At 48.5% G+C, this 26,640-nt stretch overlaps 1 protein-coding gene across 1 annotated transcript in view; it reads left to right on the top strand.

The window, feature by feature from the left end:
• LOC109300802 (neuronal PAS domain-containing protein 2-like) overlaps positions 1-26,640 on the top strand; it is a 93,119-nt gene that overhangs the window by 62,837 nt on the left and 3,642 nt on the right. Inside the window, exons 8-19 of the mRNA XM_019521633.1 lie at positions 1,340-1,458; positions 2,343-2,425; positions 7,266-7,372; positions 9,506-9,653; positions 11,434-11,515; positions 14,708-14,831; positions 16,126-16,235; positions 18,596-18,703; positions 19,524-19,682; positions 23,016-23,228; positions 23,989-24,218; positions 25,801-25,893. Of these exons, the coding sequence (XP_019377178.1) occupies positions 1,340-1,458; positions 2,343-2,425; positions 7,266-7,372; positions 9,506-9,653; positions 11,434-11,515; positions 14,708-14,831; positions 16,126-16,235; positions 18,596-18,703; positions 19,524-19,682; positions 23,016-23,228; positions 23,989-24,218; positions 25,801-25,893 (1,576 nt within the window). The remainder of the gene's footprint in view (positions 1-1,339; positions 1,459-2,342; positions 2,426-7,265; positions 7,373-9,505; positions 9,654-11,433; positions 11,516-14,707; positions 14,832-16,125; positions 16,236-18,595; positions 18,704-19,523; positions 19,683-23,015; positions 23,229-23,988; positions 24,219-25,800; positions 25,894-26,640) is intronic.

Raw genomic sequence — 26,640 nt, 5'->3', positions numbered from 1 at the left:
CCCCCCCTCCCCAGTAAGTCATTTAGGCCTGTGGCAGATGTTCGGTTAAAGGGGTCAGGGGATCAGAGCCCCTGACTCTAATGCAACCCTCATGTTGGGAGCCCTGATCAGCTGCTGCTCCCAGCCAAAGGCTCTGATGTGCTCTGGAGGCTGGGAGCAGTAGTCAGTCAGCTCCAGTGAACCCCCAAGGCTGAGAGCTGCAGCTGATCAGAGTACCCAGACTTGGGGGCTCATCAGTGCCAAGGGCTCTGATGTGCCCCTGAGGCTGGGAGCCTGATCAGCTGATGCCTAGCCACACGTTCAATTGAAGGCGTGATGGAAACCATCCACAAAGTTGTTATGCATTAACTTTGTGGCTTATTCCTTGTTTTATCACACTGTTAATTGCATTAACGAGTGGCCAGGTTGCTACTTAAGATGGGATTAATTGGTTAATCATGTCTTAAGTGTAAGGTCTGCCTGGGGCCTAAGAAACATAGAGGTTGTGTGCTGAATTTAAGGGAACAACTTGGTATGTTTGTCTGCATGCGCACTAATCACATAAAAAGTTAAAAGAGATTTTGTTTGCACCATTCTGGTGATAGGCAGCTGAGGAAGGCAAGTGCTGCTAGATTTGCCCAGGGTATGTCCAGCTACGGGCCTCAGGACGAATTTGTCACTACTCCATGCTGCGTGCCACTGGGGCTGTTCATTGCATTGAGATCCATGAGGCTTAGGTACATGGAACAAATACAGTATAAAAACTTCAAGGCAGAAGAGAATTTGTGTTACTCTCTTGCAACTGTTTGCAAAGACTTCATGTTTTCTGGGGTTATGGCAGGCCATGTATGTCTGCCTGAGATCTGCAGTGAAGAAAGCTTGTTTTCCCAGGTATATTCCCACCTAAGCAGAGAGTTGGGGAAATAAACATGAAACAGGAAAAATTAAAAGAAAAAAGTGGTAAAACCAGCAACAGCTGATTCTCACTGTCTTTGCTATGAGGTAGCCCAGAGTTTCAGTGTCCTTTATAAAGGAGGGCAGGCTGTGTATGTACAGGCTGAGCTGAATAGAGCTGTTTCAAATAGATTTTCTTTAACATGGGTATTGCTAGGGCACCTCTGTCACTTGGAACACAGTTGAGCCAAAAGAGAGTATTAGATGCAAAGAAATCACCAAAGTCTGAAACACTCGTCTTTGGAACAAAGGCTCTAAGAGCACGTATCATCCTGGCTCTGAGCTCCAGGCAGACAAGGCTAATGGTTTGGCTTGGCCAGTTCCTGGATCTGCCTTGCCATTAGTGGAGGGATTTGCTTCTTCTTCTTTGTTAAATATCTGCTGACTGGGCCTGTTTTGCATGTAGTGCCTACGCCTGCCTGTAATGGCTTTGAGTCAGCTATTGCACGAGCATTCAGGTCAGCTACCGAGGACCAGATTTGCCTCGTCGCGACTGTTCGTCTCGTCACACCACAGTTCTTAAAGGTGAGAGCTCTTGTCTGGCCATCCTGGGGGTCAGCTTGAAAGCCGGGCAGTTCCCATGAGTGCTGCTCCCAGGCCTTCAAGCCGGGTCATTACTGTTTAATGCAGAACAGCCTTCAGTTCTGCATTTTTGAGAGTAGGGTGGGGAGGTATAAAGGATTCACAGCAGAGTGAACAGCAATGCTGTTTCATTCAGGGTTAGCTTGGGATGTCCTTTTAAAAATAGTGGAAAATAAAACAGGCCCTTTAGCAGTGCGGTTTGAGAAGAGCCATTGATAGCAGTAGAACAGCTACTCTGAGCAGTACCTTCTGCAATCACAGGTGGCTCCCAGCAGCATCCCTTGAGACAGTGCATCCCATAAAGTAAGTCTCCCAACCCATCAAATGGTGAGATTGCCACCCGCCTGTTTTCAGATGGTGGAACTATATTTTAGTCATCCTCTTTTTATACCTGCCCTGTGCACCATCATGCTATGTGACTGATCGTGCCAATGAGGAGAACGAAATCAGCCAGGCCCCCAGTGTCAGCAAGACGGAAAAGAACATGGTGGAACATGAAAATCCCAACTGCAGTGCTCCTCAAAGTGGATGGAAGGGGATTTTGCCTAAGGATAGCAGGATTGCACTGCTGGCTTACATCCTCACCTCTGGTGCTGACTCAGCCCGGGATAAATCGCTCCAACTCACCTGCAAAATGAGATTCACTCATGCCTCCAAGAGATAGAGCAATGAATAATGTCAATGCTTTGAAGCTTCCCATTCTGGTAGGGTTGACTCGAATAAGTGGGTTTCATCTCAAAAGGGTCTTTGTAGGTTGTTATAAAACTCTTTTTCATAGAAGCCATTTTCTCAGAGTTCAATATCAAAATGTACCAACTGTTCCCCAGGAGCTCTGCAACATTGAAGAGCCGTGTGAAGAATTCGCATCAAGACATAGCCTGGAGTGGAAATTTTTATCCTTGGACCAAAGGTGAGAGGCTTGCTTTTAAGAAATAAAACTTGTAGTTATTGACAAATAAACACATTATGGTTCAAAATGGAACGCTCTGTGTTAAGACTGGCAAATGTTGGGACCCCAAGGGCAAAATTTTGCACGGAATTAGAAAACTAAGGTGATAATGCTTAAAATCAATGCATCGAGGTTTGATTTCTTCAATATGTACAGTAGGTAAGGAATCATGTGAACCTTTGCTTAAAGTGAACTGGAAAAGTGCCCATGTTACTGCATAAGTTACTGGCGGACTTTCTGGACCACATCTTTAGATGATAGAAATCAGCATCACTTCATTTACTTAAATGGTTAATTCCTAGATATAAAATGTTGATTTATATCTTGACAAAAAAACTAAAGGTAAACAATTTTTTTTTTTTAAGTTTTAATTCCTGGCTGATTTTAACATAATAGAGGACACACTATTGAATGAAATATCCTTGAAACCATTTAAACCTTTATGAATTACTATAGGCTTAGTTTTTCCAGAGAAAGCTCAGAGCTTCTTTCTTCTTCCTACAGTTTTTGTAAGCCTGAAAGCATCACAGCATTATGCACTGTCCGTGATTACACAGCATGTGACTATACTGACTTTTTTAGACTATAACCACAGTTACCCTTGGAAACACGATGACTGATAAGTAAGAATTCAGCAAAGGAACTTTCTTTGAAAGAAAACCAAATACCAACTTTATTGATATATATATAAATATTTATTTATATATATACACACACACACACATATAAATATATCTATATCTATCTATCTATAAATATCACATCCCTCCCTCACCATATATTCCAAGAGGGAGGGATATGATAGTTCAAGAAATGAAAATTAATATGTTAAACAAGATCGCTATGCTGGAAATTTCATCTTGGGGTAAAGCTGAGAAACCACTTGTACTGCAGACTTGCGGTTAATGATGCATGGTTTGAGGTGGTTTGTATAACATTCATACTGTCTAAGTCTAATTAGCGTAACTTTCTATGAATTGCAACGGGTAGCAACAACAGTCTAAACTTTCAAAAGCAGGGAACTAGCGTTAGCTTCCTAAATCTGTGTTTCAGTGTCTATGCAAATTGATTTGCAGAAGCAGTTTCTGTGAGTAAGGCGAACAAGAGCTTTATTAAAATGTATCAAAGTGCCTTCTGACGAATCTGGGAGATGACTCAGAGAGGAGGTTTTTAGCTAGCAGGTTCTGGAAGTGACTTCAGACCTAGTTATATCCCCAGCAAGGACACCGTCACTACAGAGAGCAATTGAAGCTAATCTAGACGTTAAGCCAGGATTTGTGACAGTCCCTGATGTAAGCAGTGAGCACAGGCCCAAGAACGAGAGGAAAATCGTGTGGGCTGACTCATTTAACCATTGGCTCGAACGGCACTACTGTCACAGGGCCCCCGTGAAAGCCTGCACCGCTTGCATAGCATAATATCAGCGATTCCTTGCTGGTTACTTTCCACTCTCGCAGCCTGATCCCAAAACGTGCGGAGGCAAAATGAATAGAGGGCAATCGGCTTTGAAATCAGACCCTCAGCCCTTTGGATTGGCATATGGTATATGACAGCGCATAGGAGCAATTGAGGACAGCGTTCTAGGGCAGTTGTATTGAGCTAGATAAACACTGGCAAACTGGAAACATCTGGAGTCTAAAACCTACATATAAACATCATTTAAAGGGGAAAAAAAACCCGAACTGCCTACTTTTTACTGGTCTATTTCTGTTCGGTATTCTGTTCCTTTCCTCATTTTCCACTGCTGTAATTAGAGAGTACAGTATCTGCTCCTACGATGCCTGCCCTTGGGTGAGATGGTTTAAAGCCCTTCCCTTTGGCCGTTCTCGCCGCTTGCCGTCATTGACTTCCCCGTTGGAAAACTCGAAGAGGGCCAAGCGAGTCCCATTGCACAGACAGTTGCAGACATCCCTACTGGCAACTGAGCTAAGCCAGACCATTGTTCAGCTGACATGCCGACGCACTGACACATCGCAAGTGAGAAGCATTTTGTGGTTCCCTTCTTGGTGAAAGAGCCCGTTCCTATTGGCATTTCTGAATGCACCGCTTTAAAATGCTTATCTTTTGTTCATCTGAAAGACATTATTGTCAGGAAGATAAATATACCTTTGAAGGCCCAGGAGACATTGGCACGGGGGACTCAAGAGTCACTAGGAAAAGGCAGGTTAATAAACACACACACCGTCATGTTTTAACAGAAATCTGGGTCAGATAGAGAGAAGGAGCACAGTGCTCTAGAAATAGCTACCCGTGGCAAATCTGACAGTGTTGTTTGTCTTGTGGTAGGGTCCACAACCTGGCCCAAAGATCTCCCTATCCACCAAGGGTGAGGGCTGGTTTCCTCATGCACGGATCAGAACCAGGAGTAGTTCAAGAACGTGCTTTTTTCTGATGGCCCCAAGGAGCCGTTATTGAGCCATTGTTATTAGGGCTCTGGCCCTAATACTGCCACACCCCTTCATTAGGTATGATGGAGATGGTAGCATGGAAGTCCTGGGTGATCCTTCCTGGCAGAGTTTGTTGGTCAGTGTTTCAGGCTGGCAGTGGCTGGTTCATATGTAGAAAGGTTCATGAGCCTGCTACAGCCTTCCCTAGCTGTGCTGCCTCTCTTTAGCTCAGGTAGTTGAGGCTTGTGCTTTGTGGTTGTGAGTTGGCAGGTTTGGTTCCCACTTCTGATAAGCATGTGCCACCTGAGGGCCTTTTCTCACTTATACTGGTTTAACCACATGGGTTTCACTTGGTGGAACTGGGAGCATAGAAAAGTCGGGGCTGGAAGGGACCTCAGGAGGTCATCTAGTCCAACCCCCATAAAGGGACCTCAGCTCATTTTCTGTATTTGCAGTTCATAAACATATTTTAAAAGGCTTTCATCTGAAACAGCCGAAGCACAACTAGTACAGACATCTCCTTGGGCATGCCCCACAGAATGGACCAGAGCCATCACTGGGAGGTCTGCCTTGATTTCAGCAGCTGCTGGACTGGGCGGCTGGGGTGGGCTTGCTTTGTCACATAGGTGACTGGTTGTTTCTACTTGTTAAGGCTGTACAGGTATGAGATGCACATGCCTGATCTCTAAACCATGTCAGATAGAGGGGATTAAAGACCCAAAGTCCGTTCCTCTTCCACTGCCACTTTATTCTCTTTTGTTGTTTCCTAGCGCTTCTTCCAGCCTCATTTTAGATGTCCCATGTGATGGGACATCCACTTCACGAATGGGAAGTATAGAGCAAGTATCAGGAGAAGCTTCTTGAGCGTGATCTCTAAGACCCCACCGCATGAAACGTCAATGGGAGGTACCCTGGAAAGTTTAGTACAGGACAGTGTGGTCAAAAATAGCCTCTTGCCATCTTCACATCTGTGTATCTGTATAGAGCCCAATGCAGAGTCAAGGAGACTCTTTCGGTGCAAGCTGGATCGGGCCTGTAGAAAGGGCTTGGCTTCTTGGTCTGTGATGCTAGGAGGCCAGCCCAGAGACACGCTTACCTTCTTTCACACCTTGTTGCTTTGCAGCCTCCTGTCGACAATGCACTGTCCACTCTTGCTAAGGCCATGACGGCTTCCCAGGTCCCTCCCTCCTTTACCACCCAGAATCCACTTTGGATTTTGCGATACATGGGGTGGTCCCTTTTCCCTCAATTGACGCCCGTCCTGTTGTTGTCTGCTCTCATTTCCAGCCCATTCCTAGGCCCACTTTTGCCCTCCACCAAGGTGTCCTAAGGCACACAGAAATCAAGGTAGAGCTTTTTTATTATGCAGCAGCGCCCTCAGCCTATTCCTGGGTGGTCTGATTTTAACACATTATCTGCATGGCCATACTTTGTCGGGAAGGACGAGCTGAACCCGGTAGTATCAGCATACCCAACAGCCAAAACAAATAGGCAATATAACAGCAGGAGGGGCAGGGAGCCAAGTAAACACAACATGGCTCAATTATGCCTTCCACAGCACAGGCTCCCATCCCAATAAATAGGAGCGCACTCCTGCACCCAGGGACGCAATTTGGCTTGTTCTTGTCTGTAATAGGTGTAATAATGACACCTTTGGCCTGACTCTTATGCCTGCGTGATGATAATTATTTGGCAACTGCTGCGCTAACCGTGTTGTAGTGCACCTTGTTTACCCATTAGGCAGTGTCCCTTTGCCTTTTGAAAGAGCTTTCATTCGTTGGCTATAAAAGCTGGAATTTCCAACTGGGTATTTGCCAGCAGGATTTGGGGAGGAGCGTCCGCCTGTGCCCTGTGGTGCCCTCCTCATCTGCACTAGGCCTGAAAACCGGCTCCGTTTCCAAGGGCCGGCAGAAGTGGGTGGACGGCAGCAGTTTTGCTGGTCTTGATTTCCCGAGGTTTTCCATGGGAACAAATTGCTTTGTCTTTGACTCGGGCAGGTCCTGACACACACCGTCGATTCCTCCTCAGCCCGTCTTCTCCAGTTACTCCCAGGATGACATTTACATCCAACCTCCTGGATAATTTTACCCAGGCCCCCATTTATTATGCACACGAACAGCCGTCGTGTTTCTCAACGACGTGTCTAACAAGCATGCTTAATGAATGAGTCACTCGCCTTCATGCGTGCCTTCTTCTACACCCACGTAATGAGGACAGGCTCTGAAACAACAAACAGATACCTCTCTGATTCTCAGGTTTTGCACTCTTCTCTGTATTTCTCACCCTTCTACGAAAGGGCGAGTGTTGCTCCCAATTTGCCGTGCAAGGTGAACATGTTCGGTGTTTTGTTTGCCGTCAGGGTGTCGTTGCATTGGAATTCACTGCTTACTACTTTCTCTCTGTTTTCATTCCAGGGCTCCACCTATTATAGGCTACTTACCTTTTGAGGTCCTGGGAACATCGGGTTATGATTATTACCACGCCGATGACCTGGAGCTCCTTGCTAGGTGCCATGAACACTGTAAGTTCCTCTCCCCTTGTTTGCCAGGAAACACCACGTGCGCTTTAATCTGGCTTTTCCATTAGGCCGACTCTTGCGCAAACACCATAATTGCAAACAAAATACACGTTAGGAGGATTGTTCTCTGTGATTGCCTTGTCCACACCTAAGTAGGGAGGCTGAATTCCCCTGGAAGGTGCAGTTTTATCAGGAGATGTTTTCCAGCTTGGCAGGGGTTGTGTTTGCACACAGTTGTTCAGAAGTGTGGTTCGATGCGTGGTTTGGCCGTCGGTGCTCCTGTCCTCCACTTGTGGCTCTTGTGTGAGTGCCACCGCCGCCTGGGTCTTTGTTGGTGTGTAGAGATGCTAGCCACTTGAAAGCTAGTCCATTTGCTATAATGAGTGAAGAGATGTTTCAGGTACCAGATACATTTCTTGGCCCCCCCGTCTCATCTCATGGTTTTATCGTCATATTTTTCTAGCTACCTGCAGGTCTCTAAGGCCCACACCTCTTTCAAGGAACCTCAGTGGTTTGCATCTTCCCTCTTGCTTTTCAAAAAGACTCAAACAGCAAGGGAAACAGTGCCTGGCTGACTGTACGGGAGAAACTGTGAAAATAACTCCACAAATTCTGTCCAGTCCACAAAGGAAATAAACCGAGGCAATGCAGAAATAGCTTTCTTTACCCCAGTCTCACTCACTTAGGCTAGTCTTTACTCATACTAATAGTCAGTACAAACAAATCTGACAGAAGTGGGAGTTTTTTGCAATGGCCTGGCACTCTGTGTCTTTTTAGATACCCACCTGCTGGATCTGTGAGTGGAATCTGATACTTTGATGTCTAATTTTGCTACTTAGCAACTTATATTCCCCATCACTGCTCGTATCTGAGCATCTCTCAAACATGAACAGGTTTATCAGCGTAAGGCTGCAATGGACCTGGGGTTATTGCTTTTCCATGCACATGCAAACTAAGGTACAGACAAAGTGGCTTGCCAAAGGCACTTGGGACATTTTTGGTCAGTATGGGAGTGAATCCAAATGGCTTGACTCTCTTAAGGGTCCCATCTAAGGCTCATCAAAGGCAAAAGGACCAGGAGTCTCTAAAAGCATTCAGTTGTAAAAAAATGTTGCTAGGCCAAATTGGGCCAGTAGTATTAAGTCAAGAAATTGTTCTTATTGCATTTTTTAACAAGACTTGTTCAATGGCACTTTTGAAGTGAGATATAGTAGGAGCAGCAGCTGTGAAAGAAAGACATGGCCCCACCATATAGGGCCACAAAATTGGCCTTTAAAGTGGCTTAAATGCCCTTTTGCGCTGCTTTAATGGTGTTGCTGTTTGCATGCTCGGCGGCATATTCCGCTTTAAATGACTTTGGTATGTAGCAAGGTAAAACACCTCCGAGGTGTCTTAGTTTGCCACCTAACAAAGTGCAACAGTGCATGGGGCGCTGGAAGCTGACGTGCTCGGGGCTTGGCGGGCTTCCAGCGCTCCGTGCACCATCCCTGCTGCCTTCTCTTGCCACCAGCACACCCAGCCGTCCTCCTGCCGCCTTGCCACTCTGCCCCAGGGGCAAACCAGCCATCCCCGGGCGGTCCCAGGTGGTGGGAAGGTGGCAGGGATGGTGCAGGGGTGCTGGAGCTTACCTGCCTCTCCTGCAGTGGTGGCAGGGGGGAAGGAGGAGGACTCCAAACCTAACCAGCCAGGTGATTTCCACTCTCCCGTGAAATTTCTACCTTTATCAGGTTCTTGACTGCAAGGCAATAGCACCTGACATGCGAACTGCCTACGTGTAAAAAGGGCAATGGTCATTTGGTTGCTGTCATTTATATTTACCATTGACTAGCAAAGGTACAGAGTGGCTGCCTGTCCAAGCGACCGTTTATAAAAATGAGCTCAGCATATCAAAGCTCTTTCTTTTTAAATCTTTAAATCAGTAGCAGACAATCAAATAATTGCGTGGCCTGTGGTTGAGTATGTAAGGCATGCTTGGAGAAGCCTGGATTACATTGCAGTCTAGTACCTTGTTGTGAGATGGGGCGGACTTTTTCACCTCATCTCAGTCCAATAAGGCCATTCGGTAGCTGCTGCTCCAGCGCTGCCTCACCTGCTCCTGTTGTACCTGTTGTCATTTTGTCTTTTTTTGTTTAACAGTGATGCAATTTGGGAAAGGAAAGTCCTGTTACTACAGATTCTTGACCAAAGGCCAGCAGTGGATATGGCTGCAGACGCACTATTACATCACTTACCACCAGTGGAACTCCAAGCCCGAGTTCATTGTCTGCACTCACCTTGTAGTTAGGTAGGAATACGCACTGCCCATGCTGGCTATGTATCCATGTGCTCATGCTTTACATTTTCCATTCGTGTCATGTGTTAGTCAAATATCCGCTGCGTCTGTTGACTCTTGGAGAAGATGCTTAGATATATAAAAGTCTTGGAGTTGAGAAATTGGAATGTTTTTTAATATGTTTTTCATTACCCATTTAGCTTTGTTTTCTGGCCATCGAGCCAAATGCCTGGAAGTGACTCCTGGCTGAGTGTCATTACAGTCCATTCTTGCCCCTCCCCATGACACAGATACAGAAAAACTCAAGCTATATATCACCCGAATGTCAGATGGATGTCAGTGCCGTGAGAGATTTCTTGTCCACTTCTTTGATCAGAGTTTTAAGTGCATGTGAATTGAAGCTAGCTTCCATTGCATTACGCAGGATCATAAAGGACATTTTAGTACATGAGCCCCCCTAGCGGTGGCCCTGTTTTACGCTTCAGCATTATGCAACATGTTGGAGGGACAGTGTGTTGAATGTTTGTGATGCACAAGTATTGGGCAAGACTTTGCTTCTGCTTCAGTCAATAGAAAAATCCCATTGTTGGCTCGGAAAAGATTGGCTCCAGACTTAGAATGGTTGTAGTGGAGGGTTTAGAAAGGTAGTGACATACCAGATTGAAGGCAGGGGGGATTTGCACCTAAATCAGAGAAGTATAATGTAAAGCAGCGGGCTTGGAGCAGGGAGGGAATTCCTCTCCAGGTGACTTGAGAGCTGTGGCCTGAGTCCTGACCCAGAACGGGGAGTGCTGAAAGGTTCCCTGGGGAAAGCGGCAGCAAGGATACCCCAGTAGAGCCAGGAGGAAACACACTGGATAATCCTGAAGCGCAGACAAGACCAGCAAAGAATGGCGCAGAAGATGGCAGCGGGAGCAAGATTGTTCTTCTGGATGCATGGACAGCGCAGAGACAGACGGAGCCAGTCCCTGGCGTGTCCGAGTGATTCAAGAGGATTTGAAACTTTATCTCAGCAGCGGGACTGCTGTGAACGCGGAGTGGTTAAATACATTCTTCCTTAAAATGTTGTTCCTTATCTGAAGGATTTGTTTTGTGAATTTTCCCTCTTTTGAGCCTTTTCAGCATTTGTAAGAACAAGCCTGAGTCAACAGGGGTTAGAGTCAGATAGTCTGAAAGACAATTCTGAGATCTCCCTTAGACTGATAAGGAGATACTTGTGGGTGGACTTTTATATATGTTGGTGCAAACCACATACCAAATGCTAGTTTAACTGACTTCATTGTTATATTGTAGAGGGATTTCCCTTGAAGCTTGTTGCATCTTCCTTCTCTTGGGGGATTTTCCCACCATAACAGCCCCTAAAGTTCTGTTTTGATTGAGCACGGCCATTCGTTTCTTCCTCTGCTATATCCCAAAATACAGTATGTCCCAATTCAGTATAGCTCGTATCCCAAATTAAATTGATTTATAGACATGCATTTCAGTACGTTCAGGTAAGGCAGGGCTGAGAGAGTCCTTCTGAGCATGTTGAATTCCCCAAGTTGCACTTTGGGGAATTCAGTTTAAAATCTATTTGACTGGCCCAAACTTCCACTAAAGTTAGCCACGGGGGTGCTACTTACCCACTGAAAGGGAGCTGGATTTGTGTGTGCAAGGCCAGAGGCATAAAGTGAGGGATCCTTCAAGGAGTATGTATCAGGTTAGCAAGCTGCTGTTTTCTCTGTTTCACAGGCTGTGATGCATTTCCATTAAGCAGTACAAATTTGTTTAAAACCCTTTTTTCCCCTTTTAGTTATGCAGAGGTTCGGGCTCAAAGGAGGCGAGACCTTGGCCTTGAGGAGTCATCAGTTGAGCTAGCATCATCTTCTTTGAAGGTATGCTGCGCCTTCACCACAGAGTGACGAGGCTGTTGACTCACACAGATGAAAGGCATGGGTGTCATAAAAACATCTGAGCTTCTTCCTCCCTCTTTCTCTTTATTCCCTTTGACTTCCAGCTCTTCTGTTTCATTGCCTTGCAAATCCACTTTGGGCACGTCTACACATGCACATTTACTGCACAGTAACTGAAATTACTGCACAGTGCAGATGTGCATCTACATGTGCACGCCTGTACTGCGCAGTAAATACAGCCACTTACACCAACTTGAGCGTAAATTTGATACCTGATTAGTTACTGCGCAGTAACATGTGTAGATGCTTTACTACGCAGTAACACTGCGTGTATGTGGACTGACTTGGGAATAATTTTATCCCCAGGTCAGTCCACACACAGCATTAATGTGCTTTCACACCTGCATGGGTAGATGCCAGAGCTGTTCTCGCTTACTGCACAGTAATTTACTGCGCAGTAAATTTAAGCTGGTATAAATGCAAATGTAGACATGCCCTGTGTGTATTTTAACACCATATTGCACCACACTGCACTCTCTTAGCTAGTTCCTAGCCATGCAGCCTCAATAATCACATCTTTTGTTGTATGGCTAGGGCAGATCAGACTGCACTCTTCTTCCAAGTGAAAGTTTAAACCACTGTGTCTCAGCAAGAGCAATAAATCATTTTGCAGAGTGCAAAATATTGTTTAAGTTAGAGGATAAGCAATGCATTAACTCTCAACACCGCAATTCTTCAGACATATTAGAGCCTGAGTACAGATCATTGCCACAGTGCTGGTTGTGTATAGCTGTACTGTTTTAATACCAGCTCCTTGTGGGTAATCAGACAAAGATTGGAAGTGAAGGGAAAAGAATGATTAATTGATTTCTTCTTTCCAGATCTCAGCCCCATGTGCAGTGTTGGGCGGGATAACATCCAGTGTTGTGCTATGTTAGAGCAATAATTTCCATGGCTTGAATCAATCTGTTGTTGTCACGCTTGCTCAATTAGCCGGGTCATCTAGGCTAAGGGCTATCAAGAGGGTAAAAATAAGGCATTTTAAAGTCATTTCAAATGGATCATATAGTCATTATCCCTAAAGCTTTTCAGATCTTGCTGTATGGAGCTATTTAAAGGGAAGCAGGGGTGAATAACAGCAAAAGCTTTAATACACTGTGGCCCTGACACTATAGGCTGTTTGGGCATAATAGTCAGTGCTAACACATTTGACTGCTGACTAAATGTGTGCCTGTGTGAAGTTTCCTTGCTTAAAAAGCCTCTCTCACATTCAACCCAATGTCATTCTAGCAGACAATTTCCTCTGACCTGCACTGGCACAGCCGTCTTGTATTTTCTTTCCCATTCCAACCCATTGCCTATTATATTTGTCTGTTTGTTTGACTACTGGGGAGATGAAGCAAGAAAAAAAATTGAGCAAGTAATTCCTTTGCGCCTGTGCCAGGAATGCAGGGAGCCAGACAAAGAAGGGTTGAATGGCATGACTCCCTGCGATGGGCATGGAGGGTTGGGAAATACAGGGTGGAGGGTGTGACCGGCTTCTCTGCTGTTTGATCTCAGCAGTCTGCTGGGTGGAAAGTGCCCAGCATGGTGTGGGAGGTATCCAGGGTGCAGCCATATTGGTCTAGCGGAAAAAGCATCCAAGACTCATGGTAGAGGCAAACTTTTATTAGACCAACTAGATTTTTGCAAAGTGAAGTGTGATACATTAGGTTATTCTCCTCTCCAAAGACACTGCCAGGTCCTGCCGCCGTTCTTCCTGTCAAAATGACTGCTGCCCAGAGCATGGCAGAAATTTGGCTGTTAGCATAAGCTGACACTTGCCCTCTGGCATGAGCCGTTAGTCATATACATTAATAGAGCTATTGCCACTATCCCTCACATAGGCCTGTGTCTTCTTCTGGTGCCATCTCACACATCTGTAGCAAATGTCCTCTACCTAGCCCATTCCTCCTCTCACATTCATGTGTCAAGTCTTCAGTCGCTTCCCAGTGAGTCGTGGCCAATGAACTGTGACATCCCTGCATAAACTGGGCAGAAAGATGCTAATGATAAAAGCATGCTTCTATGTATATGCGATGCGCAGGGTGTCAGGGAAAGGAGGGCTCGTCAGGCAGTAAAGCAAACTCCCTCTTCCCATTCTGACTTTCCCTGGCCTCAGCTTTAATTTATGGAGTCTGGCTGGAGGGATGGGGGCTGCTTGAGGAGTCCTGGCAGGGCATGGGGTGCTGGTATTGTTATTGCTCATTGCCTGTACCACAGTTGTGCCTCCAGCCCCTTTGAGTCAGGCACCATACACGGGCCTAATAGGAAATGCAGCCTGCTCTTAAGAGCTGACGGTCTAACCACACAAGGCAGAGGAGGCTGTACTGTTATTCCTGGGTCACAGAAGGTGAATCAAGGGCCAGCAAGATTAACTGACTCGCCCAAAATTGCCCAGAAGGTCAGTGGCAGAGATGGGAGCTGATGTCCCAAGTCCTTGGTCAGTGCTTCACCCATCCTTCCTGGCCATGTCTCCATCTACACACCCGGTGTTAGAGAGCTCGTTGCTGCGTGCACAGACACCTTCAGGCTCCTTTCTTGGCATTTCCCTCTGTGGCACAACAGCTTTGCTCGGTTGAAGGGAAAACCGAGCAGGACGGGTTGTCACCATCTTAGGAACATCTTGCAAGGGGCAGAACCAACCACGTTACTTCCCTCCAGCTCGGGCAGGGGGGTTTGTTGTAGGTTGAAGCTGGGCTGCAGGCTACAGATATGGCGCTTTAATTTGGAGTCTGTTAGGGTGTCCGATGAGGAGCTTTGGGTAGGAACGGGTATTATCTCAAAGTCACGGGGAGATTTGAGGTATTGGGAAGGCTGGGGCAGGAAGAAATGGTCAGGCTTTTTGCCATGCATGGACAGCAGGCGCTCTCCCGGATGAGCCTGGCTGTCGCAAGCTGAGAGCTCACGGGTCACATCTCCACATGTAGCCTCCACATCTAGTGGGACGTCACGCACTTCATCACATCCGAATGGCTGTTCCATGCAGGAACTCCCTGGTGCCACTGGTTTGTTTCCAGTGACCAAAATTGATGTATAATGGTGAGCAAAAGTAGGAGGAGAAGGGGCCTTAGAGCGATGTTGCTTCCTGCTGCAAATAATGGTACTAACCAGGGTCTATTCTATTAATTCCAGAGTCACAATAGCTACGTAGACATCAGGCAGTGTGGAAACAGCCAGGAAACCAGCAGGGAGAGAGTGTCTGTGTCGTCCCACAGCTCCCGCAGATCTTCGCACACGGCCCTCTCTGACTCTGCATGTACGTCTCGGTCACCGGGAGAGCAAGGAACAGCACTAGCGGGCTCGACCAAACTAGCTGGAAGCTTGGAAATATATTTAGAGACTCAAAAACTCCCTTAGAGTTTGCCAGTTGCCTCATTGGGAGGAAAGTTTGTTCCCAGTTATATGTGTATGAATTCAGAATGGCTCCCTCTGAGCGAGCCTTGATCCTTTCATGGCCGGTTGCTAGGCCTCCTCTCTTTGCAGATGGCCTTTGCCTGTGGCTGAGCCTCAGAGGAGCTGCGGGCGTAGTGCTAGTGAAAACAGACACCAGGGGACTGTGTCTGCAGCAATGTGGATGGGCAAGGCGTGTTACTGGTCCCATTGCTGAAAAAGTGGAGGCAGGACACTTCAGTTTTACTGTAAGAAAAAAGCTGTGAGTGAGCCAAAAAAGGGCCAACCTCAGCTCGTGGTAGACACAGTGAATGTCTTTTCTCTACTTACAGTGCTATCTCACTGTAAGCGTTCATGCTTTTTAAGTAGGGAAGGCAACACTGAAAAGCCAAAGCCCAGATCCTCAAAGGCCTTTGGGTGCCCGATGCCTAAACACCTTTGAGGATCGAAGCCCAAGGGCTTGTGATGGGGCTAAATCAAGGAGGAACTTGGTGATCCCCCTTGACACCTAGATACAGCAGCAGTGGGCGTGTTGGAAATACCTGCTATCCAGACTGATGGGTGCCTGGTTTTACCTATAATTTGGAATTGGAAAAGAGAGTGAGTGAAAGCAGAGAGGTAACCGGCCGGCTGCTGTGGAGAGCAGTGACGCAGCTGGGGCTCCCCTTGCTCCATGTGGTTGAGCAGCACCACCGGGATGATACTGGTATATCACACTGTGGTATGGAGAGCAAACTCAGTGGACCTGCTCTCTCAGTGCTTCACAGGAATAGCAGGGCAGGTTGCAGCGCAGAGATGGGGAAGCTGCCGGCGGAGAAACACCATGGAGAGAGCTGTAATAAAGTCTTGTCATCAGAAATGAGCCAGGCTCTCCAGAAAGAGGGAGAGAAAGTGGGAACGGGGGTCTGGGAACTGCTTTTGCTTGGCATGACTCCCAGCTACAAATGGCTGTAGATCACTGCAGCCTCTCTTTTTTGACTGGGTTTAGGAGATTGTTGTTGCAGATGGTTTTGCAAGGCTTGTGGCTGGAGGTGCCCATCGGGGTGGCCACATCCCTACTCATCTGGGTGTGTAGAGGTGCAGGGCTGGTCAGAGCTGAGGGTGCATGTCTACTGTCCCCTTGCCACTACATGATCTGAAAAGGACATTCTCTGTTGCAGCCACATCATCCATGCGACACACAGATGCCAGCACTCCCACCAGGCAGTCGGTGTCTCTGGGGCAGCCTGAGAAGACCTCCCTGAGGCTGGCTTCAAGTGGGAGCACCCAGGTACAGAGCCCTGAGAGCAGCAGCCTCTCCAGCCTGTGTTTAGCAAAGATGATAAAGCTTTCTGTGGACGTAAGCTCTGCAGCACTTAGGAAGGCCAGCAGTGGAGCTCAGCACCCATGGGGCAGAGCCCTGCTGAGTGATCTAGGCTTCACTTCCTCTCAGGCTGGGCAAGCTGTTCGAGAAAATTATTCTGGCACACATCCAGGAGGGGCCAGCAGGGAACTGCATGCTCAGGGGCAACCAGCACGGGTTCATCAGCGGCAGGTCCTGTCAGACCAACCTGGTGGCCTTTTACGACCAGGTCACTAAATCATTGGATGCAGGGGTGGCAGTGGATATAGTTTTCCTAGACTTCAGGAAGGCTTTTGATACTGTCTCTCACCCCATTCTCATTAGGAAGCTGGGGGACTGTGGCGTAGACACCCATACAGTCCAATGGGTCGCCAACTGGTTAGAGAGTCGCACCCAGAGGGTAGTAGTGGATGGGTCCTTCTCGACCTGGAAGGACGTGGGAAGTGGGGTCCCACAGGGCTCGGTCCTTGGGCCCGCCCTGTTCAACATCTTCATCAGTGATTTGGATGAGGGGGTGCAAAGCACCCTGTTCAAGTTTGCTGATGACACTAAGATGTGGGGGGATGTGGGCACAATAGAGGGGAGCAACAGGCTACAGTTGGACCTAGATAGGTTACAAGGATGGGCGGAGGAGAACAGGATGGGGTTTAACACAGACAAGTGTAAGGTGATGCACCTGGGGAGGAACAATCGGCACCATACATACAGGCTGGGGAACTCCCCTCTTGTCAGCACGGAGGTGGAAAAGGATCTGGGAGTCATTATTGACTCCAAGATGAACATGAGTCGGCAATGTGGGGAGGCGGCTAGGAAGGCCAACTGCACCTTGTCGTGCATCCACAGATGCATCTCGAGCAGGTCCAAGGAGGTGATCCTCCCCCTCTATGCGGCACTGGTCAGGCCGCAGCTGGAGTACTGCGTCCAGTTCTGGGCGCCGCACTTTAAGAGGGATGTGGACAGCATCGAGAGGGTCCAGAGGAGGGCCACTCGTATGATCAAGGGACAGCAGGGTAGGTCCTATGAGGAAAGGTTGCGGGACCTGAACCTGTTCAGCCTTCAAAAGAGAAGGCTGAGGGGGGATCTTGTGGCCTGTTATAAACTGGTTAGGGGGGATCAGCAGGTGCTGGGGGAGTCCCTGTTCCCCCGAGCGCCGCAAGGAGTGACCAGGAACAATGGTCACAAGCTGGCAGAGGGAAGGTTTAAGTTGGACATCAGGAGGCGCTACTTCATGGTCAGGGCGGCTAGGGGCTGGAACTAGCTTCCATGTGAGGTGGTGCAGGCTCCTACCCTGGGGGTTTTTAAGAGGAGGTTGGATGACCACCTTACTGGGGTCGTTTGACCCCAGTACTATTTCCTGCCATGGCAGGGGGTCGGACTAGATGATCTGCTCAGGTCCCTTCCGACCCTAGAAACTATGAAACTATAATTGCAGTGCCACTTGCATCCCTTAAGCAATTATCATACCCTGGGCAAGTGCTGGGAAGGCAGTTGCCAGCTGATGCAGCCCATAACCTGGCAGAAGACCCAGGAGGTTGCCCAGCAGCCCTGGACCGTGGCCTTCTGTGCCTAGTGCCAGTTTTGCTCCTGGGAGCTGCATGTGCAGGTGAAGCAGATTTCGTTCAGAAAGAGAGGGTCAAGCTGGTGGAGCTAAATACAAGAGAGGGTCAAGCTGGTGGAGCTAAATACAAGAGGCCGGGTTCACTCCTTCCAGTCCTGCCAACTCCCCTGGGTCTCCTTGGCTCCATTGCTGACATTGTCATGCCACCAGCTATTCTGTCCCTGCTCAGCCATCTCTGATATTAAATATTTGGCCTCCCCAGGCCACATCAGCACTGTAAGTTGTGAGCCCTCAGGCATATCTTGCTGCTCCTTGCAGACTGCCTCCTAAACTGGAAGCTGCGGACCCATGCCCACATGGTGCTTTGGGCAGGCTATTTAGCGCTGCTGACTGTCGGTGCCAATTAGCCTGCCCTCATGCTAATTAGCCAGCCAGCAGCAACTCCAGTCTAGCAGGCAGCCCACACAGGGCAGCGCAGCATGTATGCTTACCTGGGTAGACAATGTGGCTAAGAAGCATCTGCACTGCAAGATATGCAGCCAGGTAGGACTGGGATGTCTGTCCAGCTCCCTGTGCGATGTTCTCTTCCCTGATCTTTGTTCAGTGCTGGTGCTTCGCTAGCCAGGACCCCTGGGTGTCAAATGTGCCCTCCAGGAGCTGGCTGGGCGCTGTGTTCCTCTCATGAGCAACACACTGTGGCTCTAAAACAAAGCCATGTTTTCTTTTCCAGGTGATCGTAACTCCTCAGGCCCCTGCCGAACATTTGACTCAGCGTCAGATGGCCCAGCCAGCGATGCCCGCTCAGCAAGCCACGATGCCCGCTCAGCAAACCATGATGGTACAAGCTTCATTTTTGCTCAGTTCACTCGAGTTCTTGCCCGGCCAGCAGATCGCCACGTGCTGGTAGCATAAGGAGAACGGATGGCCAGACAGACTTGGCAGGCGTGAGGAAGCAGCGCTTTACCTCACTGCTGGATGAGAGCTGGAGACGTTTGTTCTGGTGCCAGCAACAGCCTTCTGGCTTATGTTAACTGTGCGTGTGCGGCAGTGTGGCTCACCAGAAGTGTGATCAGGCAGGATAAGCCACTGAAATTCTCCTGGTATGAAGGCAGCTGGGGTTAGCAAAGGTCCCTGTGGTGACCAGGTCTCAAGGGAGCTACTTGCTCTCTTGGGGCCAGATCGTAGAGGTGTGGAAGGATCTGTCTGTACCTGTGTTGTCCAGGCAGCAAATTGCGGCTCAGAAGGGACACGATCTGGACACTGTGTCCTCCCTGGTTCCAGGGGGAAGGGATCTGTACCAGTACCTGGGTGTGCAAGCTACTTCTCATTCCCTCTGCCAGTTCCTCTGCTCCGGTTGGGAAGGGGGAGAAGGTGCCCATCTTTGCCTGAGCTCAGGAGAGCCTACTTGTGTCCCCAAACACTAGCAGAGCAGGAAACACAAAAGGGGAACAAATCGCCAGGTCTAGGCTCAGTTCTGATAACGAATGAGGGCATCCAGGTCAAGTCCCCTGGGTGGTGTTTGGTAGCGCAGCCATCTCTCCTGCACTGGAAGCTTCCCATGCTCAAAAAAGTGTGAGCACTGGCATTTGGGCAGCCAGCAGCAGCATTTGTAAGGAGAGCACAGGGGCTCACGGCCAGGCGCTTTCTGTCCCCTGCAGCCCGTGTACCACTTCCCGGCGCAGCTGGGGATGATGCATCAGCTGAAGGAGCAGCTGGAAGAACGGACGCGCATTTTGCAAGCGGACATCAAGACGCAGCAGGAGGAGCTCCACGTCATCAAGGAGCAGCTCCAGCTGGTGCAGGATTCCAATCTGCAGGTAAAGCCAGTCTGCCCCAGGCGCTCCCCATCGCCCCACCTGTCTTATGCCTGGCGTCCAAAGTACCACCTGCTCCGTAGCCCCTAGACTGGTAACCAAGCAGCATATGGAGACTTTCATGTCCAGCTACAATGCAGCACATTTAGAAATGATCTCAGTTGATCCCTAAGAGCCAGAACTGCTGGACACGTGTCATTGCAGAAAGAAAGGAGCCTCTTGTGTTGGTAGCAGCAGGGCCAGCGGTGCTGCTTCCCTGCGGCTTCACTGGCAAATTGGTCATTTTGCCTCATCTGCGTAGTTTCAAAGTGGTGGCGAGGCTGGTTGAAGTGTCCCTCCCGCAGGAAGAGCTCAGGGCTCGAATGGCGGGGGAAGACCAAAGCAGCTCTCTAGCGCCTTGCCAGCGGACAGGGCTCCAGCACCGACAGGGCTAACAGCACCGGAATTGGCCGTGGACTCCAGATAAATATTTGGGCAAAAGAAAGCATTTGATTTCCTGTTATTCACAGTTCGCTGCGTTATTGTATTTTATGAGGCTGCTGCAGCAGCATTATTTATGTTGACTGAACGTGCATATGGAGACAGTTCGTCCCAAGTGCATCATAAATAGCTGAGTGCTCCATTTGCCACGTGGAGCAATTGAAGTACTCAGGGCCAGTTTGCTGGTGATGGGCTTGCAGGCTTGCAGAGGGGAGGAGAGGGTGACAAAAGCAGCCAAGCAAGCAAAGAGGGAACAAAGGGCAGTGCTATGTAGAGCACCTTGGGTGTTGCTTTATGTACGGCACTTACGTGGTAGACCAGTGACTCTCAGCAGGGTGCCACGGCAGCCCGGGCTGCCTTGAGATCCTTTCAGGGGTGCCATACTGCATTAGCACTGGTAGGTATGCAAACGGGATTCACAAGAGAAACCCAGAAATTGCAAATAGGAATGCAGAGTGTTAAAAACCTTCTGCCCTGCTGCGGACTTTCTGACGTCTTTGCAACAGAAGAACGGCTCTAGTATTTTTCTGTAGTGAGTAGATGAGGAAAAGCAAAGGGCTGGCATTTTCCAAAGGGGCCTTTGAGTGTAATGAGGGATGCCAGGAGTCTAAAAGGTTTTAGATTCGCTATGATAGTGAGAGATGCCTTCATAAAACCTGAGCAAGAGCGCTCCGGCAGGTAAACCTTCACCACCATCTCGTGGCCATGCTGATAATTACTCCAGCGTTAGCAGCTACAGAGACCTGAGGCCGACCTCCTCCAAATGACATCAGTCCAAAAGGCTGTTAAAGCTATTCCCTGGGTGACCTTAATCTCAGCTAAAAGCCTTCCCAGCCCTCCAAAACCAGGATGTGGAGCTGAGAGCCTCCTGCCCGTGGCTGCTTTTTCCTTTTGTTTAACAATCTGCAAACCTTCCTGAGAATCTGCCTGGAACTAAATTAACTCCTGGCTCCCTCTCGTGGCTTGTTACAGTATGGTAAGCTTTAATAGGCGGTGATGCTGTGATGGCAAAACACACATGCTGCGCTGGCCAAAAAAATGCAGTATTATTGAGCACTGCATAAAATATGTGCGGCTGCAACATGTCATCAGTATCCTCCTGCAGTAGCCTGAGCAAAGCAAGTTGGCAGCATCGTACCATCGCCTGCATCCTTAGCTGCTGTATGGCTCCATAACTCAGCTACTAAACGTTAGCTTTTCTAGTCTCTTCTAGCTACGGTCTTGTACTGAGCGCATCGCCATGGCAGCTGAGTGCCTTCTAGAAGAGCAGCCAGATTTGCTACAAACATTCGACAAAATAACATTCATTTGTGAAAGGGAAACGATGCATCTCATGCTAGTCACTGGTTCTGCTATGCCTAATCCATGAATTGTGTTTGTTTGAATAAGTGTGGCTATCAATAGAGCAGCCGTGACTAAACCCATCTTCTTCTTGTATCCGAAGGCTCCAATGCACAAATATACTGCAGTTAATTATTTGACAGGGAGGCAAGGTTTGTGATCTGTAAGCTGATTGGGTGTGCTGTACAGTTAGCGAGAGCGGTGTCACTTGTGTTTGAAGTCATGTTTGCTCCCCTCAATTGGCACACAAAGTGGCAAAGAGGTTAAAGAGCACTTTCTAATTTTAAATTGGAGTATTTCAGTCGAGCAAGGAGGAAGATTAGGTGGGAACGACGAGAAATTATATTGTAGCCTAATTCAAAAATCTAGGATCAAAGGATAGTCTAATAGCTAAAAAAGGGGAATTTCTACTTATTCTTTCAACCTGTTCTGTAAAGGGTGCACACATGGACCATTTCACTGCTGCAAAACGAACCTGACACGGACAAACATGGTATCATCCACAGTGGCCGCATCTACACGAGTCATTTACTGTGGAGTTGGCTAATTAGCTCGGCAGCAGATGTTTCAGTGCCTACACATGCAGGGTTTTATTAGGCTGGAGTAAACTAATAAACTCTGCAGCAGACTATTACTTGTAAATACAAATACTATCCTGATGTAGAGTTTTTTACTCCACAGCACTGCACGTGTAGGTGCTGGTAGGGCTGGTTGGGCACGAGGCTGCCTGCCAGCTAGCCCCACACTGGAGCACCCTCGTGCCCCAGCCAGCCCCTCCACCGCACTGTGAGCTGGGCGAGAGCAGCCCTGGGCTGGCAGGCTGACCTCCGGGGCTCCCTGCAGCCAGGGCTACTCCAACCCAACTTAACAAGCTGTGGTCCTAGGCACACTTGTAAACACGGTGCCTGAGAGCAATAAACTCCAGCGTGATATGCACCAGAGTTTATTGTGTTGCATTATTATGCATGTGTAGATGCACCCAGTGGTATTAGCCCTATGGACTGAAAATGGCCACGTGGTCAAGGTCCCTGTGGGCTCGTTCTGTAATCCCTGCACTGTGAAAGGTTGGGTGGGTAAAGGGTGCAGGCTGCAGCAGAAAGAGGTGAAGGCTTACACTTCAGCCCTGCATCTCCGTCCCCTCCTGGTGCTAATTCAGGTGGCAGATTTTGCAACATAGACACCCCTCGTCCAGCACCTGGACTGTGAGTCCCGAGCTCTTTAGAAAGCCAGCAGGGTCTAATGATTTTTCACTTTCCACTGACTTCAGCTGCACTGGGGCTAGTAAAGCAGTGGCGAAACCCTCTGTATCTCCTTACTGTGCCAGATAATCTTGTTTCATCGGATGAATGGAACTCAGCACAATTTATATGCTTAATAGATCCCTGGGGAACATTTTGTTTTGCAGGAGCAGTATTGCTCATCGCATTAGAGCTCACTGTGGGGCACTCGGGCAGATCATTAAACAATCCAGTGTGCAAACTGCAGTAACGATTCACTTCTCTCTTTTCCTTAAAGATGTTGATGCAGCAGCCCATGCCCTTGGTGTTCAACAACGCGCAGCAGCAGAGCCCACAGAGGGCAGCTCAGCAGCAGCAGACAGGGGCAGCTAGGCAAACCGTGGCCAAGAAGTCTCAACAGCAAGGCCTGGGGGGCTCGAAACGCTACTGCAGCCCTCACTTACCGTCACCACGGCACTTCCACAGGGAACCTTGCGTCACCTCCTCCCAGGTTGCTACCTCCTTGAGTTTCTCACTTGCTGCGGTTATTGTGACTCATCTTGTTCAGGGCCAAAGTCACCCCCAGGGCAGCTCCTGCCGACATCTGTGGAGCTGTACCAGGCGGGAAGCTAGCGTCTGTTCCTCCTCCACTTAGTTCCTTACTAGTGAGCACAAATTCATCTCTGGCCTCCTAGCGCTGTCTCCTGCTGCCATTAGCATCAAGTGCATCATTTCACCTACTCAGAGGTGTTCATTTGTAGCCTCACCCAGCTGTAGCTGTAAAGGTTTACCATTGCAAAACCTGAAGGGGCCAAGAGGAGCCCTGGTGAAACTGCACTGAAGTCAGTGAGTTTGCATCCAAGATCTCTTTAGCCCTATGATTTTGGTTCTCCCCTCCTGATCCAACAGGCCTTCATTGTAATCAGTGAGGATTAGGCCACTTAGAGCTCAGAGGAAAACTTCCTCGAGTCATAGAAGAAGCACGAGAACCCATTCATGGGGGGGCCTCCAATTTGTCGGTGCCTTCTTCCTCCTCTCCAGCCCCCCTCTGCAGTGCTGTAATTTTGAAAAGGCAGCCAACTTTTCCAACCAAGACTCCCAGGACCTGTCCTCTGCAGGGGGCCCAGACTGCAGACAGCCTGGTTGCAGGTCTGTTGAGTGCAGTTTGTCCGCTCTCGCACCTAAAGCAGGGTGTGTGCAGCCCTCTGCTCTAAGTGCACAGGGAGGGGAGGTGGGATTTGGTTCTACTAAGGGATGGCTTTATATTACAGGTGCAACAGCAGCAGCAGCAGCAGCAGCGGCAGCAGCAGCAGCAGCACGTAATAAGAGGAAATCAGACGCAGCAAACCTGCCTGCCAGTGCAAACCAGCATTTCCGTGCCCCTCTACAACAACCCCATGGTGTTCTCTCAGACTCATCCCATTACTCCTCCCACTCAGATGCCAGCCGAAATTAGTGACAGGCAGCCACAGTCTGACTATGGCCAAGATAGGAGCCTAAGGTAAGAGTCTGGTCCATGCTGGATCCCCTCGAGAGCTGTGTGGTAGGACGGTACTGGGCTGTGAGGGCCGGGAAGCAATCAAGCCATGCATCCAGCATCCCTGCCTGGTGGATGAGGCTTTGGTAATGCCTCCAGTGCATGTGAAGCATGAGTGCTTCCTCTTGTGGGGCTGAGCATTGGAAGTCAGTAAGCAGTGCCCTTATGGCATGTTTTGCATCTCACTTAGCACCACCTTGGAGGACTGGACCCCTTTCCTTTCCTCAATATTCCCATGTACTTTCCGTGTAACTTAACTAGTTTTTTGCACCAGGTGTGTACTATATCCCCAGCTCCCGGCAGCCAGAGCAGAGCTCTTGGGACCAGAGAAGTGAAGGGCACATCTGCATGGCACAGCGCACTGGAAGCAGGATAGGGGCATTAGCGTAGTGCTCGGCTGAGCTGATACACTTCCTGCACTGGGGATCTTTAAGAAGAGGCTTGATGCCTACCTGGCTGGACTCATTTGAGTCCAGTTTTTTTTTCCCCCGCCCAGGCAGGGGGTCGGACTTGAAGATCTACAAGGTCTCTTCCGACCCAACTTCTATGATTCTGCTTTACTAGTGGAAGCAAAGCGAACCCCTCTGATCTCTTGATCCCCATTTCTCGGGAGCTCCAGAATAGCCTTTCTCCAGCCATGACAAGTGCCTTGGAAACAGCCCGGTTCAGGGCAGCCCCACAAATTGTCCTCATGCACAACTCTCAGAGAAGGGTCAGCAGATGTTCTCTGTGCAAGGGTCTCTCAGGACCCAGCCCTTTTAAAAGGCACTTGCGTGATCAGGTGCTTTATGATAAGGTTTCTTGGAGGCCCTTCTCTCTGCAGAAGGCCATTTAAACCATCCGTCCTACTCCCAGATGGATTTGGCTCCTTCTCTCAGTAGTGGTTGTGCCCAGTACACTTTCAAAGCAAAGCCCTGCTCAGCCCTACAGGCAGCGAAGTGTGAAGGTACCTGAGCCATCTGCACACCAGCTACCTTAGACACCAGAAGTGTTGCCGGTGCTTCCCAAGGTGCAGCACCTGCTGAGATGTTTGCATGTTACTTCCAGGTATGTCTACACTGCAGTGACAGTAGTTCATGTTGGCATAACCAAGCTAGCTTGAAACTGGTTCTCTGGTGGAGTTGGAGACGTTTGGAGCTGTGCTGCCTTGGCTGTACCTGAATTCATTCATTTACAGTCTTCCACGTACCTTTGTGAGACTCCAGGACTCTCCTGTGGGTGGATCCCAGCTGGAGCGAATTTATACACCTGCTGAAGGAGGAAGACCAATTTCAACAGTCTGCACGAGGATGACCTATTGCACCGTTGTTAAGTTCAGCTGGTCATTTGTAGCACAAAAGACTGAACGTTTCAGCTCCAGACTGTGTTCTCATTAGATCGAGTTAGGACCTTATCTGCACACAACCATTATCTTTTATGCAAAGTGAAGGAGCGAAGGTGCGGTGCTTTCACAGGGATGCATCACTTGAGACTAACCAACAAGGATATGAACACATGACAAAAAAGGGCTTTTTATGGACTGTGTCATTGTTTCCTTCTTCTGCAGGATGTTGCTGGATCAGCCTATCCAAGCCATGATGCCCAGTGCTAATGGGACTAGTCAGTCAGGACAGAGCAACGCTGGGAGACAACAAGGGAAGTAAGTCTTCGTTATTCCTGCTTTCTTTGCAGAGGTTAGTGCCTGAGTGCAAAACCCGGCTGGTCTTTTCAGGGCCATGAAAATTATGGAAAAATGTTCATTAGAGCTGAATTAAAAAATTATCTGGAAATGTTTGTAATGAAAAGACCTTTTCACCAAAGTAGAAATGCTGCTCTTCTAGTTTCCATTAAATCTGTTACAAAAATCTGATTTTTTCCCCTCTCTCTTTAATAACCAAACTCATTTTCTGTATTTTTGAAAACCAAAAATACTCAGGTTTTGCTTCCTCCTCAGGATGCCAAAAAGCAGGGAACATTGTCACAAAAATGAGAGCATTTTGCCAACATTTTCACAGGGAATGCAAATGTGTTTCCTGAAGAGCTCCTCACGTGACTCCCTCACCAACCAAAAGGGGTATTGGGTACCTGTACCAAAACTTGCTGCTTTTACATTTCCTATAACTAATGCATCTTAGCTCAGCTGCGTGTCATCTTTTATCTTTGTTATTGGTGTTGCAGTAAGATCCAGAGGCCTTACCCCCTGCTGTCCTAGGCAGTGTACAGAGATACACAGGGCACGTCTACACGCGCATTTACTGTGCAGTAAGCAGGTTTTAGGCTGGTGACTACATGAGCAGCCGTTAAAGCGCAGTGCCGCTGTGTGTGGACAGACTTGGGACTAAAGTTAGTCTCAAGTCAGTCCACACATACAGTGTTACTGTGCAGTAAGGTGTCTACATGTGCATTA

Source organism: Gavialis gangeticus, unplaced genomic scaffold (assembly GCF_001723915.1).
Source record: "Gavialis gangeticus isolate Ggan-Ray unplaced genomic scaffold, GavGan_comp1, whole genome shotgun sequence".
Classification (NCBI taxonomy): domain Eukaryota; kingdom Metazoa; phylum Chordata; order Crocodylia; family Gavialidae; genus Gavialis; species Gavialis gangeticus.
Note: the sequence above shows the minus strand (reverse complement) of the source record. Positions and strands in the feature narration are given on the sequence as shown.